This window comes from Rhinoderma darwinii, chromosome 4 (assembly GCF_050947455.1).
Source record: "Rhinoderma darwinii isolate aRhiDar2 chromosome 4, aRhiDar2.hap1, whole genome shotgun sequence".
In the NCBI taxonomy this organism is placed as follows: Eukaryota; Metazoa; Chordata; class Amphibia; order Anura; family Rhinodermatidae; genus Rhinoderma; species Rhinoderma darwinii.
In genome coordinates this window covers 265877908-265897410 of record NC_134690.1, presented here as the reverse complement: position 1 = coordinate 265897410, position 19503 = coordinate 265877908, and the positions used below count along the sequence as shown (strand labels likewise).

The following is a 19503-nucleotide window of genomic DNA, read 5'->3' as shown; positions in this document are numbered from 1 at the left end:
GAATTAAACCTCCATGTGCCTCACATTAATAGTAATTAACCCAATCATGTACCTCACACATTAACCCATTATGACTGAGAAACATAATGGGGTTAATTACTATTCATCACAATTCATCACCACCTCACACCAGAAAATGGAAGAACTTTTTTATTTTTTTATTACTGTTGGCAAAGTATCGTTTTGGTATCGAAATCGCAATACTACACGAAGTATCGGTATGGAAGTCCAAATTCTGTCTTCGTGACATCCCTATTAGAAAGTGCAGCAACATACTGCAGTGAGTACACTGCTAATACTTTTCGGTCTCCACATAACCCCTTTAAAGACCAGTTTGTGAACAAACACTAAGGCAGAATTCACACATCAGTATGTGTATGGATTTCTGCAAGTCCCGTTCAAACGAATGGAATTGATTTTAAGTCGCAAAAATTTCTCCAACAAATCTGCTGCATGCAAACTTAGCCTTAGGATTCAGTGATATTTGGCTTATTTGCCTTATATTTCCGCAATGTAAAAATACACTGCGAAAAACTTTACAATGTAAGCCTATGGAAAAAATATTTAGCAACGCAAGAAATTTATAAAGCTTTCTGAGCTGCGGAATATTTTTCCCATTGGACATTGTACAGTTTTCTAAAGCCAAATACTAGGCCAAGGGTGCAGTCACACGTGGCAAATTTTGCTGCAGAAATTTCTACAACTGAAAGCTCGTCTGAATGGAACTTGCAGAAAGCCATGCACCCGCTGCAGAAACAACCACATTCAGAAAGATGGAACGGATTTTCAGTCCAAAAAATGTCTGCAACAAAATCTTCCATATGTGAATCCACCCTTAGGCCGGGTTCCCACGTAGTGTAAATGCTGTGGAATTTCCGCAACTAAATCCTGCGCGGAAATTACGCAGAATTTACAGCAGCAGCAAAAGGGATGAGATTTGAAAAATCTCATGCCCACGCTGCGAAAAAAATAAATAAATAAATACAGTGAAAGCGTTCATAAATTCACCTGCGGTGCGGATTTTAAATCCACAGCATGTCAAAATATGCTGCGTTTTCGTTGCTGGTTTTCCCCAGTGAATTCAATGGGGATGTAAAACCCGCAGCAAATAGCCAAGTGCTGAGACTTTTGCTGCAAAAATTGCAACTCAGGAAAAAAAAAAAGCTTATACTTACAACCCGGGCGCGTTCAGAACGACACTTTCTTCTGTTCTTTGAGGCCGGCCTCCTGGGATGACGTTTTATCCCATGTGACTGGTGCAGCCAATCACAGGCTGCAACAATCACATGAGCTTCAGCGTCATCCCGGGAGGCCGGACTACACGTCAATGGAGGTACATGTCACCATGACTACGGCCGTGGTAAGTATGAACTTTTTTCAGAAATCCTGCCCGAAAAACTGCACCACAATGTAGTTTTACCTAGTGTATCCGACCCGTGGCAACCCGGCCTGAGGGCACTTTCACACGGCAGTGTTTTGGTCAGTATTTGGAAGACAAAACCAGGAGTGGGTCCAAAACACGGAAGAGGTACAAATCTTTCAATTACACTTATGTTTTTCCATTCCTGGTTTTGGCTTACAAATACGGATACAAAATACTGAAAGCGACCCAAGGGTGAATTATTGCGACTAAAAATAATTTCCATTTATCTGATTTGCAACAAAATCTGCCGCGTGCGACTGCACCTTAAATCTACATTAAAATGAATATTCTTTCAGGAAAATAAAGCAAACCATCTTCAGAATTTAATTCTACTTCCACTGCAGATGTGCGAAGTCTAACATGAGCCACTGATTCTAGAATGTTCTACAACCCTATCTAGAAAAGGCTGACTTTTAAACAGTCCCTAAACATTTTACTTGCTCAGTCTAGCATACAAAAACAATGGAGAAGCAGTTGAGTAACTGGGCTACGCACGTAGGTACCACTTTTGTCTCATTGACTGTTTTAATGTTACTTGTCATTTTACTGGTTTGCCATTTCCCCTTTTGTAGAAAAATAAAATGTATTCATTATTCAGATTAAAATACTCTGTGTAATTCTTTTGATTCACAAATACCCCTGACACAACAAGGGTTGAAACAATAAGCAATCCACAATTATCACTTGGAGCATCCAGAAAATGATATCTAGATGGCGTGGTACCATACGCCACCAATGGACAAACTCCAGGGATACAAAAATTCTATCACACACAATTAGGCCTCATGCACATGACCGTAGCCATGTGCACCGCCGTGATTTTTGGGTCGGCCGGCAGCGGACTGTCAGCCGCGAGCCGCCCGCAAATCGCGGGCCATGCACATGGCCGCGGCCATTATTTTCATTGAGCCCGGAACGCTGAACACGGCTGTAATAAGACATGTCCGTTCTTTCTGCGGTGTGGGCTCCCAGGCCATGCGCGGACCGTAAAAACTATGGTCGTGTGCATGGCCCCATAGAAATGAATGGGTCGCAATTCTCCCGAAGATTTTCGGGGGAATTGCGGCCGCAAAAGCACGTTCATGTGCATGGGGCCTTAGTGTAATTTCTAAGAACCAAATATTGCATAAAATGACCACAACACTGACATAATGAATAACCTTTATGTTGTATGAAGAGTTCCGACTCTGTGATATTACGGGTTTCTTCAGGAACCCACATTGATTTCAGTGATAAAACCCTTTTGTAAAAAGTTTAATTTTTTAATAATGTGAAATTATTGTATTTTCGGGGACACTCATTTTCATATCTTGCCTACAATAATATATATAAATAAAATAATGTCACTTTTGTGTTGATGAGTCAGCCCTGGCATATTTCACTAAGACAATCAGAAGGGTTTCTTGTTTATGCCAGGGCAACTACACAGAAAGACCACCAGAAAGATACAACAGGCTGTGCAAACCGCTCTATTGCCCAAAACAAACACTTCTCCATGATACGGAGAAGGGCTTCTACCATAGTTCGCTTAAAGGGTAATTCTTATCTAAGACATAAAGGGCATACGCACGGGATATGCCCGCCACCGTATCCAGGTGGAGAATAGAGAGATAGCTGCCCTCCATTCACTTCTATAGTAGTTACGGTAACAGCCGAGCACACGCGTGTCCACTTCTCCATTCATTATCCGTCTGGATGTGGAAGCCGATGACCTGCAGCATCTCTCAAGCCTATCATTTTTTTTTTACTTCGCTAAAGCCAGATACTGAAACATATTATTTTTTTATTTTCAAATCTATTTTTATTTTCCAATTGTAAATTGTATTTATTTTCTGCACTCATCTTGCCTGAGCTGCTCCTATGCTCTGTGAACAGAAGTTCAGTGATCTGCTTTACAGCAGCCAGATGGACCTATCAAAACAGTAATCTGGAGAAGACTCATTGTATGGAAGCGTGTTCTAAGCCTGCTCTCTAACCTGGGCAGGTCATTGTACAGAGGAGTTGTGAAAAAAAAAAGTCTAGTAATTTACTTGACAGTAGGGAAAAACTTGCTTTACCTGAGAGGTTTCCAAATCTGATTTCAATTGGCTGTTTCGTGCACTATGAAAACAAATCGATAATAACGCTTCAAATAGCTTTCCAGCACCAGTTGACCAGCTCGGAGGATCATTTTTTAAAGTGTTTTCTGAAGTAGACCCATCAGGAAGCGGTGACTGATGACCCACATCATCCATAGAATCTTGGCTGTTGATTGAAATTTCCCCTTTCTCATTGGATTCCGTACCAGCGTTTTCTTCTAGAAATTGATTGAATGTTTCTGAATGTGATGACTTTAGTGTCACAGTGCCACAGTCTTCAAAACTGGAAAAATTATTGATCATCATATGAACAAGCTTATAGCACAAGTCAAAGCCACCAATTTTGTGAAATTGTTTCTGGAAAACCAAACTTTTTAAATAAAGCCAGTAACACATGGTCCAAATGTCTGCTGCCCGGTGTATTTGTTCTGGTGAAGGTAAGAACAAGTTTTCGGCATTGAGCTTTGGTAAAATGTTTAGCGGTTCACTCGCAGTGCTGTCATAACCAGATGTGTCCTCCGATTCGTTGACCGATTCAAGATCAAACTCTGCATCTTTGCTTACGCTCAAAAATGCCAAACAAAGAAATAGATTTATCGTGTTCATCTTCTGATCGATCTCCTTTCTTTTCTTTGGGAATGCATCTTTCAGAACACCATAGAATTTACTCAAACTTTGTGAAACATTTATGAATTCCTGAGGCTTTGAAGGTTCGACAGAAAATTCGGAAGGAAGTGTGTTAGCATCATTGCCGCTAAAGTCTGGTGTAGGTGCTAGAAGGTCAGTTTGCTGCTCTCCGAAGCAAATAAGGGTCTCAAAAACTTTCAAACAAAAACACCTCAATGGATCCAAATAGTTAAGTTCAGTAATTTGATTTAAACCATTTAAATTTAAGAAAGCTTCCCGAACTACCCTATTAGGAAAAAGAAAGAAAAAAAGGGTTAACTGTGTTTTATTTCCTTAATTGCAAGTAAAGCATTTACTTAATGGAGTTGATATTTGTATACGTAAAAATGTTATGACATAATGAAATGAAAGGGGTTTTTCAGATGGATCATCATAGGGTTAACCCATCAATGTGCTCTCGTCCACATGTCTGGCATTGCAGTTCAGATCCAGCTACGTAGCGCTACATTTTCCCAGCAGCAGAATTAAATGGTTGGTTGAAGCTCCTTCTAGTGATCAGTTGTTCACCGCCCAAACCCGCGGCGATCAGCTGAATAAAAAGAGCTTAAGAAATAAAATAAAAAATAAATAACCTTGGTGCTCATTTTGTTATACAGAGGTGCTTTTTCTATATGCGGCAATGTGTCTACTAGACAACGTACCATTCGTGGGGGAAGTGATTACCCCCTTAAAGGTCTATGTGCACGTTTGACTGCACCATGTGGATAGAGCCTTAGCACCAAGCCATTTTTGGTCTATGGGGCCACACAATTTTTCGTAGTAGTTTTAGTTTATAAATAAACCATTTTTGGCGTCCGTATATACTAGAATTTCATATTTATTAAATATGCAAAATAGGCAAAAACAATGTAATTAAAAAAATTTATATATTCTTTCATCGCGGACTTGAAATAAGTATATATCTTTTTAGAACATGTGACGATTATGTGGATATAAAATATGTGGGGGGCTATTTTAATGTGTTTTATGAAGTACAATTTTATTTAGAATAAAAATATATTTCTAGACATTTTTACAATGCTTTATTTTAGATAACGTTATTTTTTTTTATCCCATAAAATGACTTAACATATTTTTTTTTAACAATATACTGGCATAGGTAGTACATTGTGCTTGTGCATAGAAATCTACACAGACACCTGCTAGGGCATACCACTAGACAAGATTTTAGAATAGACAGCCGGGGACTAGACAAAAGTACCAGGAGTTACCTCGCACAGTACGAGATTTGATCGTGGCCTTCGGCGTATTATTACATTGTGAGTTAAGGGGGTCAAAAAAAATACTGTGTGCATTTAAAAAAAAAAGTCAGAACTAGCATAAAGAAGGTATTTTTTGAAAAATAGGGAGATGAAATAATTAAACTGAATTTTTTTTTATTTTTAGATTCAATGAAAAAAAACAACCTTTGAACGTATACCAAGGCCTGATTCACACGAACGTTGAATACGTCCCAGTGATGGCCAATAAAACAACGGTCGTCACACGGACGCTTTTTCAATGGGGCTGTTCACACGGCTGTTGTTTCAACAGACTGTGAAGGGTCCGTTGAAAAATAGAACTTGTCCTATTTTCCCGGGACCCGCACGTTTTTCACTTCCGATTTTCCCCATGCTCGTGTGAATCTAGCCTAACACATTCTCTCACAGGTTGTCAGTCAAGCTTCAGAGGCGGCTTAGTAGATGACAATGGGGGGGGACATTCAGGTAAGTAACACTTTTTGGGAGATCTAGAGTTTCATGTGACTGATCAAAATCCTAAAATGGCTTTCGGCCACAGTTCCACTTTTTACAAAATTAAATTGCACAGTTGAAATGGAAATAAAATGTTAAGTATCTTTGTAAATATCTTGATTTAATGTTTGTATATTGATTTAATATTATTTCATGCAGTTTTACCTTTTCATCTACACAGCTGCCTTCAATACTCAAAATTCTGCTGGTTTCAGCTTATATCTAACTATATGGGCTTGTCCACACGTAACTGAATTGCTGCAGAAAATTTTTGCAGCAATTCCGCTGCAGAAAAAGCGCACCATTTCCTGTTTTTTTACTGCAGAAAATGGTGCGCATTTTGCTGCGTGTTTTTCAATGCTAGGAGATGGTAAAATCTCCTCTGAAAAACGCAGCAATTCAGCCCGCTTTCCGCAAGAATTGACAAGCTGAGGTACGAAAAATACGCAGCGCAGGTGAACGTCTGCTTGGAAATTTTACGCATGTGGATGAGATTAGTTAAATCTCACCCGCTATGCAGCTACTGTATTCCGCTGCGTATTTTCCGTCCACAACTCCGGACAGAAAATATGCAGCAAATGCGTTACGTGTGGACAAGCTCTATATCGGTCATTTAAACTCCCACAAAGCACTGGTCTCTGATAACAGAGTTCTGAATTTATCTGACTGAATAGTTAAACTATCATGTAATTGAAAAAGAGAAGTAAAGCAAAGCAATGTATTTACAAAGCTAATGAACAGTTTATGGAAAAATATAATTTAAGAGCGAAGACTTCCTTTAACCCCTTCCCTCCAGTCTTTTTATGTTTTTTCATTTTCACTTTTCCCTCCCCACTTTCCAAAAGCCATATCTTCTTTATTTTTCCGTCAATTTGACTGTATGAGCGCATGTTTATTTTAGTTTTTTTGTGTGATAAGTTTTAGTTTTTCACAGCACCAATTATTGTACCATATAATGTACTGGAAAACAGAGAAACTTTTGTGTGGTGGAATGTAAAAAATTGCTTTGGGATTTCCTTTTTATGGCGTACACCGTGCAGTAAAAACCACATGTTAACTTTATTCCGCAGCTCAGTACGATTACGGCAATACCATATTTAGATTGCTTTTTATGTTTTACTACTGTTCCAAAGGAAAACACTAATTGTTAAAAGTAAAATTTGGTTTGTGTCGCCATATTCTGGGAGCTATAACTTTTATTTGTCTGTCAATTGAGCGGTGTAAGGGCTTATTATTTGCAGGGCGAGCTTTAGTTTTTATTAGTACATAAGCGTTTTTGATCACTTTTTTTATTGATTTTTCTGTGGGAATTAGGGGACAAAAAAAAACCTGCGATTTTTGCGGTTTCATTTTTTTTACATTTTAACTGCTTTAAAAACTTTGGGGTCTAAATGGCCACAACACCTATAAATTAATTCCTTGAGGGGTATAGTTTCCAAAATGGGGTCACTTTTGGGGGATTTCTACTGTTTTGGCACCACAACACCTCCTGAAACCCAGCATGGTGCCTAAAATATATTCTAATAAAAAAGAGGCCCCAAAATCCTCTAGGTGCTCCTTTGCTTCTGAGGCCTGTGTTTTAGTCCATAAGCCCACTAGGGCCACATGTGGGACATTTCTAAAAACTGCAGAATCTGGGCAATACATATTTGGTAGTGTTTCTCTGGTCAAACCTTCTGTTACAGAAAAAAAATGGATCAAAATTTAATTTCTGTAAGAAAAAAAAAATTTGCACATTTCACCTACACTTTGCTTTAATTCCTATGAAACGCCTAAAGGGTTAAAAAAAATGTTCTGTTTTGAATACTTTGAAGGGTCTAGTTTTTAAACTGGGGTGTTTCATTGGGGTTTCTAATACATAGGCCCCTCAAAGCCACTTCAGAACTGAACTGGTACCTAAAAAAAAAAAAAGGCTTTTGACATTTTCTTGAAAATATGAGAAATTGCTGTTTATGTTCTAAGCCTTGTAACGTCCTAAAAAATAAAAGAATGTTCAAAAAATGATGCCAACATATAGTAGACATATGGGTGATGTTAATTAGTAACTATTTTGTGTGGTATAACCCTCTGTCTTACAAGCAGATACATTTAAATTAAAAAATAAGCTAATATTTCAAACTTTTCTCAAAATTTTGCTATTTTTCACAAATAAACACTCAATGTATCGACCAAATTTTACCACTAACATAAAGCCCAATGTGTCATGAGAAAACAGTCTCAGAATCGCTTGGATAGGTAAAAGCATTCTGAAGGTATTACCACATAAAGTGACACGTCAGATTTGAAAAATGGGATCGGAGCCTTAAGACCCAAAGTAGGCTGCGTCCTTAATGGGGTTAAGGACAATTTTGCACCACAACAGTGGCGTGAGTGGTGCAAATGCCTCAAAAATGCAAATTTGCTACTTTACTACACCAGGAAAAAAAACATTTTTTTTTTAAATATAGCGATACTCTAGCCTGCATAAACCCTTTTAGCACTTTGGTATCCTTCGGTCCAATGGTGTCTTATTTTTCCCCAAAAAGTAACATGACTAGGTATGGCTTTTTTTTCCATAGGCTCCTCTTTAGAACTTAAAAAAAACCACCAGAAAACAGCTTGTACAAAATGTCACAAAACAGCATTAAAAATGTGTGGCACACTGCAAAAGTATATGAAGGAGGCCTAGACTTTCATTTGTGTTTGCCATCATCCACTGTCAATTTTGACATTAGATGTCCAATTTAGAAAAACTAGGTCAGACCAGATATTCTTTTTTTTCTTTTGGAAGGGTGCTGGGGATGGGGTGAGGAAATTGTGTTTTTCTTTTTTTTTAAATTTTACTTAGAGTCTGTGCCTCAAAAGGTCAAAAAAGACCATGGTCCCACGGGCCATATATGCTGCCGATTTTCCTCAATGGATTAACATGTGGAAAATTTTCAGCGTTTACAGTAGTAGCAAAGTGGATGAGATTTTAACAGATCTCATCCCCATGCTGTGGCTAAAATCAGAACATAATTTGAGTAAAAATTCAGCTGTTTGCCATTTAATAATCTGTAGTTTGTCAACTTATGTTGCAGATTCTGAGTGGAGATGTTGCATTTGCTGCCTATAGACTAGCACAGCAAGAATAAAATCCCTTGTGTTTTAGATTGCGTTTCCACAGCGAAAACACACTATTTGCTTTGGATTTCTAGGACTTGTTTACCTGCAGATTTCTGAGATTCCGCTGCAAATTTTGCAATTTTGACTGCTCTGCAATATTTTTTTTAACCCCTTAAGGACGCAGTTGTACATTTCAAATCTTATACGTGTCACTTTATGTGGTATATATATTGGACGTGCATATCCTATGGTTGTCATTTTCTGATTAACGCGTTACTGAAGTTATAGAAATCAAGACAGAGTCTAAAGCCATTCAAAGTCTCTTGTACACCAGTGTCGTGTGCAGTCTCTCTCGGCCGTTCAATTTCTGTGATCCTGGACAACTTCTGTTATCGAGAAAGGAGCTTAGTTAGGAGTGGACTGACTACTCTAACACAATGAATTAGCATTTTTCGAAATTTGAAATCCTCTGCTCCTAAAATGAATAATGAAACCACACAAAGTAAATAAATAAATAAAGGGTCATCAGGTCTTCTTTATGCAGGCTTTTTATTTTTTAGGACGTTATAAAGCTTATAAAAGTAGTTTCTCCCTTTTTTCTAAACAAAAAAAAAAAAACTATCTTTTGAAGGCGCCAATTCAGTTCTGAAGTGGTTTTAAAAGAGCCTATATATTAGAAAAACTCATAAAATCACCCCATTTAAAAAAGACTGCACACCTCATTGCATTCAAAACAGCATGTAGGACGTTTTCTAACCCTTTAGATGTTTCACAAGAATTACAGCAACATGGAAGTAAAATGTCATTTATTTATTTTTTTGCAGATATTCAATTTTAATCCATTTATTTCTGTAACACAGCAGGTGTGAACAGAGAAACGCAACTCAATATTTATTGCCCAGATTTTGACGTTTTCAGAAATATCCCATATGTGGTACTTGACTGAAACACAGGCCTCAGAAATGAAGGAACACCTTGTATTTTGGGGCCTCCTTTTTATTAGGATGTTATTCCAAGCACCATCTTAGGTTTGAAGAGGCTTTGAGGTGCCAAAACAAAACAAAGACCTTGAAATAGACCCGATTTTGGAAACAAGATGATCAGTGAATTTATCTAGGGGTGTAAGTGAGCATTTTGACACTACAGGTATTTCATAGAATTAATTCGAACCCTCCCCCATCACTAGTTTAAACACTCCTCCAACCTCCTTGCCACCCACCACCACCCAGGACAACTGCACCCTCCCTATTTAGGTGTAGCCCATGCCTACTGTAGAGAGTAGCCAACCCCAATTCTTATAAAAGGTCTGTCAGCAGTTTTGCCCCCCCCCAAACTGCTAACACCACTAGAGAGTGAACGTGTAAACAAGTGTAAACATACCTATGTTGCCAATCATAGTCCTTGCATAATTTGGAAAAAGTAGTTTTGAATCACCCACGTGCAATTTACAAATGAGCTGCCAAGTGTCCGGCGTTCCTTGCTATAAACCCTTCCATACCCCTTCCCTCTGCTGTTAATTGACGGCTCTACAGGTCCCTAGCACGAACAAACTAAATCTGTGGGAAATCCAAATATGAACGCTATTTAAAAATTTGCAGTAGGTCTTGATATAATTTTTTTTTTAACAGGAATAAAAAGAAAAAAAAAGGCTGGTAGCCTATCTGTTTATCCAACAAATAAGTAAAATAAGTCAAGCAGTAGTATAAGAATAGACACTGGAATATATACAGAATATGCACATTATGGAAAACTTGTGGTTTGTACATTATATAATGATTTAGAAATGGCCACCGTCTACATGATATTCCACATTGCCAATAACCTGGTAAACACTTAGTAAATTAAAGGGAGTTTATACATACATGGTGGTGTGCGTGTAAATTGTGTGCCAAAAGATAACAATCTGGTAAGAAATGAATAGTAGACAAACAAAAATATTTACTAACCTGGATTTCAGCAATTCAGGTAAACTTTTTAAATAAACTTTAAGCACTTCCAGTAAACATGATTTCTGGTTGCTTCCAGGCTGGCTAGACAATGTAGAAAGGCCAGACTGTTGGCATTGATGAACCATCTCCACCCCTCTTTGCAGAATTCCATTAAAAATAAGAGTATACAATTTCCGCTGAATGACTGCATTTCCTTCTTGAATTAAGTGGCAAATGTGGCTAGAGATGGGCAAGCTCAGGTGCGAGTCACTGCTAAACACAAGTTCCTGGTAAGCTTCTATGGAATCCCATTTCCACATCATATCCTCAGATCCTCCACATGGTAGAACCCCTTGTAATCTGTAAGGCATACTAGACAAACCTGTAACAGGAGTGGTGTCAGCTTTCCCTTGAAAAGTATCCGGTAACTCTGTTAAATGATCGTTGTCCATCACACATCTGTTACAAGAAGCTTGCTTCATAACATTGGATATTTCGCCTCCACCCAACTGATTCAGTAAAAAATTTGCAAGAATACTTAATATGTGGAGTTGCACATTTTTTAAGGCTGGCAATTGAAAAGCATAAAGAAGTGGTGTGATAACGGATAAGGGATCCATGCAACAACAGATGCCAGCATTTTGAATTCCTAACAGAATCTGTAAGCATGTGCCAGTCACTGAGACTCTGCGGAGTAAACGCAAACAGTGATGTGAACATACGGCTATGCAACAACTCCTCTCGGGATAGTGGATTTCTCCTTCCATATTTTCATCAAGGTGATCATTCTTGAACAAAGAAATAGGAAGTCCGGATAAGTCTCTGTGGTGGTGCATGAAGTGCGAGAAATCACATCGGCGATGCCTCTTTCTTGTACACATCGATTGATGGAGCTGTTCAGATTTGACCTTTTTTATTAGACTGATTATTTTTAATACGCTGCTAATCAGAACGAACACATGGTCAGAAGCCTGTGAATGGAGATTTTCATATTGTAGGCCTAAAGATTCCATCTGAAGGATTGCATTTTCATAAAGATCGAAGCCACTGTATTGTATAAAGTCATGCAAAAGTTCTATACATTGACTAAAATAGAGAGGGTTGGGGGCAGCACACTTAAGACATGAGAGTATAATATGAAAAACCCCTTCAAGAAGTTGCGGAATAAAAAAAGCTTGATGTTGATAGCTACCCAAATTTACGTGGTCCGCAGACTCTTGTAATAGTCGTTGGTGTAAATCGAGCTTTTTATTGGAGTAGGAATTCAGTTTCAAAGAGGTTCTTAACAAGTCAATAAGATTATTTCGAAGATTGTCAGGCATAACATCTTTCTCGCTGATGTCTACAGAAAGGAGACTCAGCACTGTATGTAACAGCATTCTCTGAACTAGTGCCACAGCTTCCTCAGTCCAACCTGTTACCAGAGTTCCCTTTCCAGGAGCATGATAATCACTAATATCGGCCAGAAATTCTGTTACCGCTGGAATGACGCAGACAGAAAGCCCGGAACTAGGATTCTGCATTATATCAAACTTACAAACTTTTTCAAGCAAAGACAACAAAATCTGACACAGATTAAAGGGTGACGCTTCCTTATTTGATGCGGAGGCTAGATCTTCTAATTGATTCATTTCTGTTGACATCGGAGAGAATGACGTTTCTAAATCTGGTTTGAGTCCCCCTTTCTGTTTTTGTGAACTTTTTTCTGTTATTTTGGTATCTCGGATATACGTAGGAGCTGGTTTCCCATAGGGTTTTCTCTGCTTCATCAATGAGGATGACTGTCCTTGTAAAGTGGTCTCGGAATCTGATGAAGAGAGGGATCGTCTGTCATCCTTCAGTGAATGACGAGATATACTTTTGGGCTGACGTCTTGGTTTATGTTGAAGCAAATTACTTGAGAGGAGTAGAAAGTCCGAATGGGATGTTGCTTCAGTGTCTATCCTTTTTTGAGGTATCTGTAACATTTCACTTGCAGCAAACGCTTCCAGCCCATTAGAAAGCAGGTTATACACTGAAAAATACAAATTTAATGTGGAAATTAATACATGAATAATCTTAAAGGGTTTTTCCCCAACTTGAACATTTATAGTATATCCACAGATATGCGGAGTATCAGCATATGGTCTCTATTTAAGAAGTACTGGGTTAGGCAGCTTTCACACCGCATTATTTTAATCAGTATTTGGAAGCCAAAACCAGGAGTGGGTCCAAAACACGGAAGAAGTTCAAATCTTTCCATTATACTTTTTCTGTTATGTTCCACTCCTGGTTCTGCTTCCAAATACGGATGTAAAATACGGACTTAAATACTACCATGTGATAGCGGCCTTAGCACTTTGACATTTAAAACATTAGTTTTCTTTTATAATCTTGATTCCTTTTCATGTTGCTTTGACATCTTTTTTTTCAGGATGGTTCCAAATTTACAGCCCAGTAAGGTTATGCTTAGACCTGCATTGCGTCATTTCGTTGTTCTGCTCCATCAGAGGAGCAGTACAATAGAATAACGGAAGCACCACAGACACCCCCGGCGGCCAACGGAACTTAGTGTCTTTAATGAGTTTCGTTGCGGTGTCCGTGGTTTTACCAGAGAATAGCGCAGCATGCTGTGCTATGGTCTCCGGTAATCTCGGCCAGATCTGCGAAAGAGGCCCCTAATGCAGATGGAGATGTCTAAGCGTTCCCACTCAGTGATCCATCCTGCAAACGCTTCCCTTCTGCCTGCAGTGTGAGAACGGTCTCATCAAAGCAAACTGCATTTTGGCACATACTACACATTCTTCATCTCTCTTCTACTGAGATTGTTCTCTCTCACACTAAGGCCACACACTTGTTACTAGCCACTCATTACCTTAGGCCGGGGCTCCAGATGGAAACTAAAAATAAATAATAATTTTGCTCCTAAATTCTTAGCCAAAGGCGCACAAGTGATTTTTTAGCTTGGGGCCCTGCTACAGAGACAGATTTAAAACATAACATTATGGCTATCTGCAGCTGCCACTGGAAGTTGCATGTGAGCTTACTGCGCACTCTATTATTGTGGAGATCAATGTATAACAGTAAGGCCTCATGCACATGACTGTATGTTTGTCCTGCCGTAAATACTAGCGTAAATACGGGTCCTTGGTCACACGTATTCGACCCGTATTGCACCAGTATTTATGGACCCGTGCCCATAAATACGGGTCCGGTGTCACCCGTATTCCACCCGTATTTACGGGCACGTTTTTGGCTGCACTAATCGGCAGCCCCTTCTCTCTATCAGTGCAGGATAGAGAGAAGGGGCAGCCCATTCCGTAATAAAAGTAAAATAAATTCATACTTACCCGGCCGTTGTCTTGGTGACGCGTCCCTCTCTTGACATCCAGTCCGACCTCCCTGGATGACGTGGCAGTCCATGTGACCGCTGCAGCCAGTGATTGGCCTGTGATTGGCTGCAGCGGTCACATGGGCTGTAACGTCATCCCAGGAGGCCGGACTGGAGCAAGAAGCTGGGAGTTCTGGGAAAGTATGAACGTCTTGTTTTTTTACAGCTTTATCTATATTGTGATCGGTAGCCACTGTGCAGGGTGCTGAAACCGTTACTGCCGAGCGTTTAACTCTTTCAGCACCCTGGACAGAGACTATTTACTGACGTCGCCTAGATACACTCCCGTAATTACGGGTGCACACACGTAGTCACCCGTAATTACGGGAGCCCCATAGACTTCTAAGCATACGGGGAGGTACCCGTGGCCAATAGAAGTCTATGGGCCCGTAATTATGGGGAGTTTTTACGGTCGTGTGCATGGGGCCTAAGACCCTACATACACTCATTCACTCACAGTGTCAGCTGCAGGTAGTCAGAACCAAAAGCACATGGTTTTTGTAAACACTGGTCAGTCCTCAGTCTAGTGTAAACATGGAGATCAGTTAATCCGCAGCAAGCGGTAAGTCCACAGTCTAGTGTAAACACGGCAAGCGGTAAATCCACAGTCTTGTGTAAATGCTGCTGGGGGGTCGGATCAGTTAACAGTCTAGTGTAAATGCTTTCTTTATTTTAATTTAGGGACCGAAAAATATAATTTAACTCCTAGACATATCAGCACCCAAATGATTTTTATTAGCCTGGAGCCCTGCTCTAGGCTGTAATGTACCCGCAGTCCTCCCTTTCACTCGGCTGCGTCCACCATCGTTCTTCTCAGTCACTGTAGCCATCTGTGTGACATGAGGGGATGCAGCTGCAAGATCAATTGCTAGAAAGAACAATCTGTGTGTCCAGTTAAAAATCCTCAACCCAGTAGGAAATGCAACAAGTCTAAGGAACAACTAGTCTAAAAGGGCAACAGGGGTAAGAAGGCAACAAGTCTAAGGAGGCAATGTGAGTCATTAAGATATATTACAAAGTAGCGCTGTATATTTTTATTTCACAGGTACCGGCTCAAAATAGTGTAAGGCTACATGCACACATTGCGGAATTTGGAGCAGAAAATCTGCACGTAAACGCAGGTAATTCTGCAGGTGAAATCCGCACATAATAGTGCGTTTTTTGATGCGGTTTTTACATTTTGATGCAGAAATAGGTGCTAGTCAGATGCGTTTCTGCTTGCAAATTGTTAGATACATTGACATGCTGCGGATTTTAAAATACGTAGCACATGTCAAATCACGTGCAGAAAAAATCCTCAACGTGTGGCCTAAGGCCAAATGAACACAATGCGTATTACGTGTGGCAAATCTGCAGTGTAATACAGTACCAGAAAAGTAAATGAGATTTTAAGAAATCTCATCTACACGTTGAGGAATTTTTCTGCACGTAAATTGACATGCGGTGCGTATTTTAAAATCTGCCGCTTGAGATTCAGATTGTGAATTGTATCTGGCTATTTTTATTTTTTTTTAAACAAGAAAATGACCAAAATCCGCAGCATAAAACCACACCTATTTCCGCATCAATATGGAATAACCATAACTAAAAACACAGTATGGATTTTTAACCCCTTACTGATATTAAGTGTACAGTAAATGTACATCATAGTCAGGGGGCTAGGGGCATGAAATGGGCTCAAGGGCCGGCAGTCCCCTCTGCCCCCCCCCCCCATAGTCCCCCGGGGCTTGATAGGACAACGCGAAAAACACAATACATTGCAAAACATAATTATTGAAGTGTATTGTGCAATCGATCTAATCGCATTTTCAAGTCCCCGAGTGGGGAAAAAAACCTGTTAAGATTCGTTAAAGTTGTTTATACAGGAGGGGGGGTCTTAATAGTAAAAAAAAAAAAATCCCCATTTTTTTCCCCCTAAATTAATGTAAAAAATAAACATAAATTGGTATCTCCGCATTTTAAAAGTCCAAACTATTACAATATCACATTTAAGCTGCAGGATGAAAGAGGCTCTGTCACCAGATTCTCAAATCCCTATCTCCTATTGCATGTGATCGGCGCTGCAATGTAGAGAACAGTAAAGTTGTTTTTTGTTTTGTTTTTAAACGTTCATTTTTGGCCAAGTTAGGAGCTATTTTATATATATATGCAAATGAGGTTTGAAATGGACAACTGGGCGTTTTTTTTTTCGTTATGTCCAACTGGGCGTGTATTGTGTTTTTAACTGGGCGTGTTTACGTGTATGACGCTGACCAATCAGTGACCAGTCAGCGTCATACACTCATCTCCATTGATTTGAATGTGTCAGGATTCTGAATACACATGACGTCCAGGCTGGATGATCATGTGTATTCATTATCAGGACACTTGATTAACGTTAATCTCTGTTTATGTGGCTGCACATCGCTGCTGTGTAAATCAATGGAGATGAGTGTATGATGCGGACTGGCCACTGATTGGTCAGTGTCATACACGTAAACACGGCCAGTTAAAAACACAATACACGCCCAGTTGTCCATTTCAAACCTCATTTGCATATATATATATATATATATATATATATATATATATATATATATATATATATATATATATATAAAATAGCTCATAACTTGGCCAAAAATGAAGGTTTTTTTTAAAAAAAAAACGTTACTGTTCTCTACATTGCAGCGCCGATCACATGCAATAGGAGATAGGGATTTGAGAATCTGGTGACAGAGCTCTGTTGGATCTGGTCATTTCTAATAATGCAGATCTTGTTGGGAATGTCAATGTTCGTGAAAACCTCAGTAACAGTGATCACAATATAGTTACATTTTACCTATACTGTAAAAAACAAACACAGGCTGGGAGGGCAAAAACAGTTAATTTTAAGAAAGCCAATTTCCCCAGGATGAGGGCTGCAATTCAGGATATAGACTGGGAAGAACTAATGTCAAATAATGGGACAAATGATAAATGGGAGGTTTTCAAATCTACTTTGGGTAATTATAGTGCAAAATTTATTCCTATAGGTAACAAGTATAAACGACTAAAGTTAAATCCCACATGGCTTACACCTTCTGTGAAAGGGGCAATACATGACAAAAAAAAGGCATTTAAAAAATACAAATCTGAGGGTACATCTGTAGCCTTTGTAAAATATAAAGAGCTTAATAAAATCTGTAAAAATGTAATAAAATTAGCAAAAATACAAAATGAAAGGCAGGTGGCCAAGGATAGTAAAACAAATCCCAAAAAATTCTTCAAGTATATTAATGCAAAAAAGCCAAGGTCTGAACCTGTAGGACCCCTAGATAGTGGTAATGGGGAGTTGGTCACAGGGGATCAAGAGAAGGCAGAGTTACTAAATGGGTACTTTAGCTCTGTATATACAACAGAAGAAAGAGCAGCTGATGTAGCCAGTGCCAGTGCTGTTAATATATCAGTTGATATATTGAATTGGATGAATGTAGATGTCACAGAGCGGGTTAGTGGACCCACTAGGCCGTACCGCCGCAGCGGGGAGGCAGCTGGCCAAACAACAGGACACCCCAGAAATACAATGTCCCGCACAAGGGTACCTGAATAGTCCAGATGGTGGCCGCAGCTCTGGCACAGATGAGATGGGTGCAGCAGATGGCGACAAACGTGGCGGATGACACTGGAGCCGCAAGTTGCTCCGGACGTGGCAGATTCCTCCGGACGTGGCAGATTCCTCCGGACGTGGCAGATTCCTCCGGACGTGGCAGATGGCACAGGACGTGGCAGATGACACACGACGTGGCAGATGACACACGACGTGGCGGATTCCTCCAGATGTGGCAGATGACACAGGACGTGGCGGATTCCTCTGGACGTAGCAGATGACACAGGACGTGGCAGATGACACAGGACGTGGCACGACTAGATACTAGGGCAAAGCATGGGAAACAGGAATGGGGAACAAGGTACTTGTAACAACAGGAACGGGAAACACTAAGGGACCATTTGCAAGACAGACTGGGAAAACTAACAACACTCAGGCATCAAACTAGGGGGCTGGACCCCTCTTATAGCCCAGGGTACTCACGTGTCAAAGGTCGTTCAAGATGTCCGGTGCGCGCGCTGCCCCTTTAAGAGCGGGGACGAGCGTGCGCGCGCACCCTGCGGGCTCCGGCAGAGGTGAGTGGATGCAAGTGCTGGCGTCTCCTGAGGAGGAGGCTGGGGCCAGCGCTTGCAGACTCGTGGCTGCGGCTGTCATCGGGAGGCTGGAGCTGACAGCCAGCAGCCACGGACATTACAGTATCCCCCCTCTTACGCCCCTCTTCTTGGGACCGGAGCGGAGAGAAACTTATTTAGAAGAGTAGGGGCATTGAGGTTCTCCTCTGGCTCCCAGGACCTCTCTTCGGGACCAAACCCCCTCCAATCCACCAAATAAAAGGTCTTTCCTCTCACTCTCTTGGTGTCCAAGATCTCCTTGACCTCAAAGATGTCCGAGGAGCCGCTGGGAGCAACCGCAAGGCTGGGAGTCTTGGAATAGCGGTTTAGGATCACAGGCTTCAGGAGGGAGACGTGGAGGGAGTTGGGAATCCTGAGGGTAGGAGGCAGCCGAAGCTTGTAGGCGACAGGGTTGATCTGCTGTAGGACCTCGAATGGTCCAAGGAACCTGGGAGCGAACTTGTATGAGGGCACCTTCAAGCGAATGTTCCGAGAGGACAGCCAGACTTTAGTCCCCGGAAGATACTGAGGCGGCTCTCTTCTCTTAGAATCTGCCTTTCGCTTCATGCGATCTACTGCCAGCAAAATAGAGGACCGGGTCTGTTGCCAGATTTGCAGGAAGTCCCCATATGCAGTCAGCAGCGGGAACCTGAGATGAAGTCGACACAGGAAGAGGGACTCTGGGATGTTGACTGTACACGATGTGAAACGGAGTGGAAGTGGTGGACTCGCTTGTGTGGTTGTTGTAAGAAAATTCGGCCCATGGAAGAAGCTGAACCCAGTTATCGTGCTGTGAAGAGATGAAGTTGCGGAGATAATTCTCCATGATCTGGTTGATCCTCTCAACTTGCCCATTGGACTCGGGGTGATAGGCAGAGGAAAAGTCCTATCTCACATCCAGGAGTTTACAGAGGGCTCTCCAGAACCTTGAGGTAAACTGAACCCCCCGGTCGGACACAATGTGAAGAGGCAAGCCATGCAAGCGGAAGATGTGCTGAATGAAGAGTCTGGCCAGACGAGG

At 40.6% G+C, this 19503-nt stretch overlaps 1 protein-coding gene across 4 annotated transcripts in view; it reads right to left on the bottom strand.

The window, feature by feature from the left end:
* The window catches only part of LYST (lysosomal trafficking regulator), a 342444-nt gene that overhangs the window by 230139 nt on the left and 92802 nt on the right, over nt 1–19503 (bottom strand). For all 4 annotated transcript variants that reach the window (XM_075862446.1, XM_075862448.1, XM_075862447.1 and 1 more), the window contains exons 5-6: nt 10952–12947; nt 3481–4414 (exon numbers count right to left, since the gene is read on the bottom strand). In XM_075862446.1, the coding sequence (XP_075718561.1) occupies nt 3481–4414; nt 10952–12947 (2930 nt within the window). The remainder of the gene's footprint in view (nt 1–3480; nt 4415–10951; nt 12948–19503) is intronic.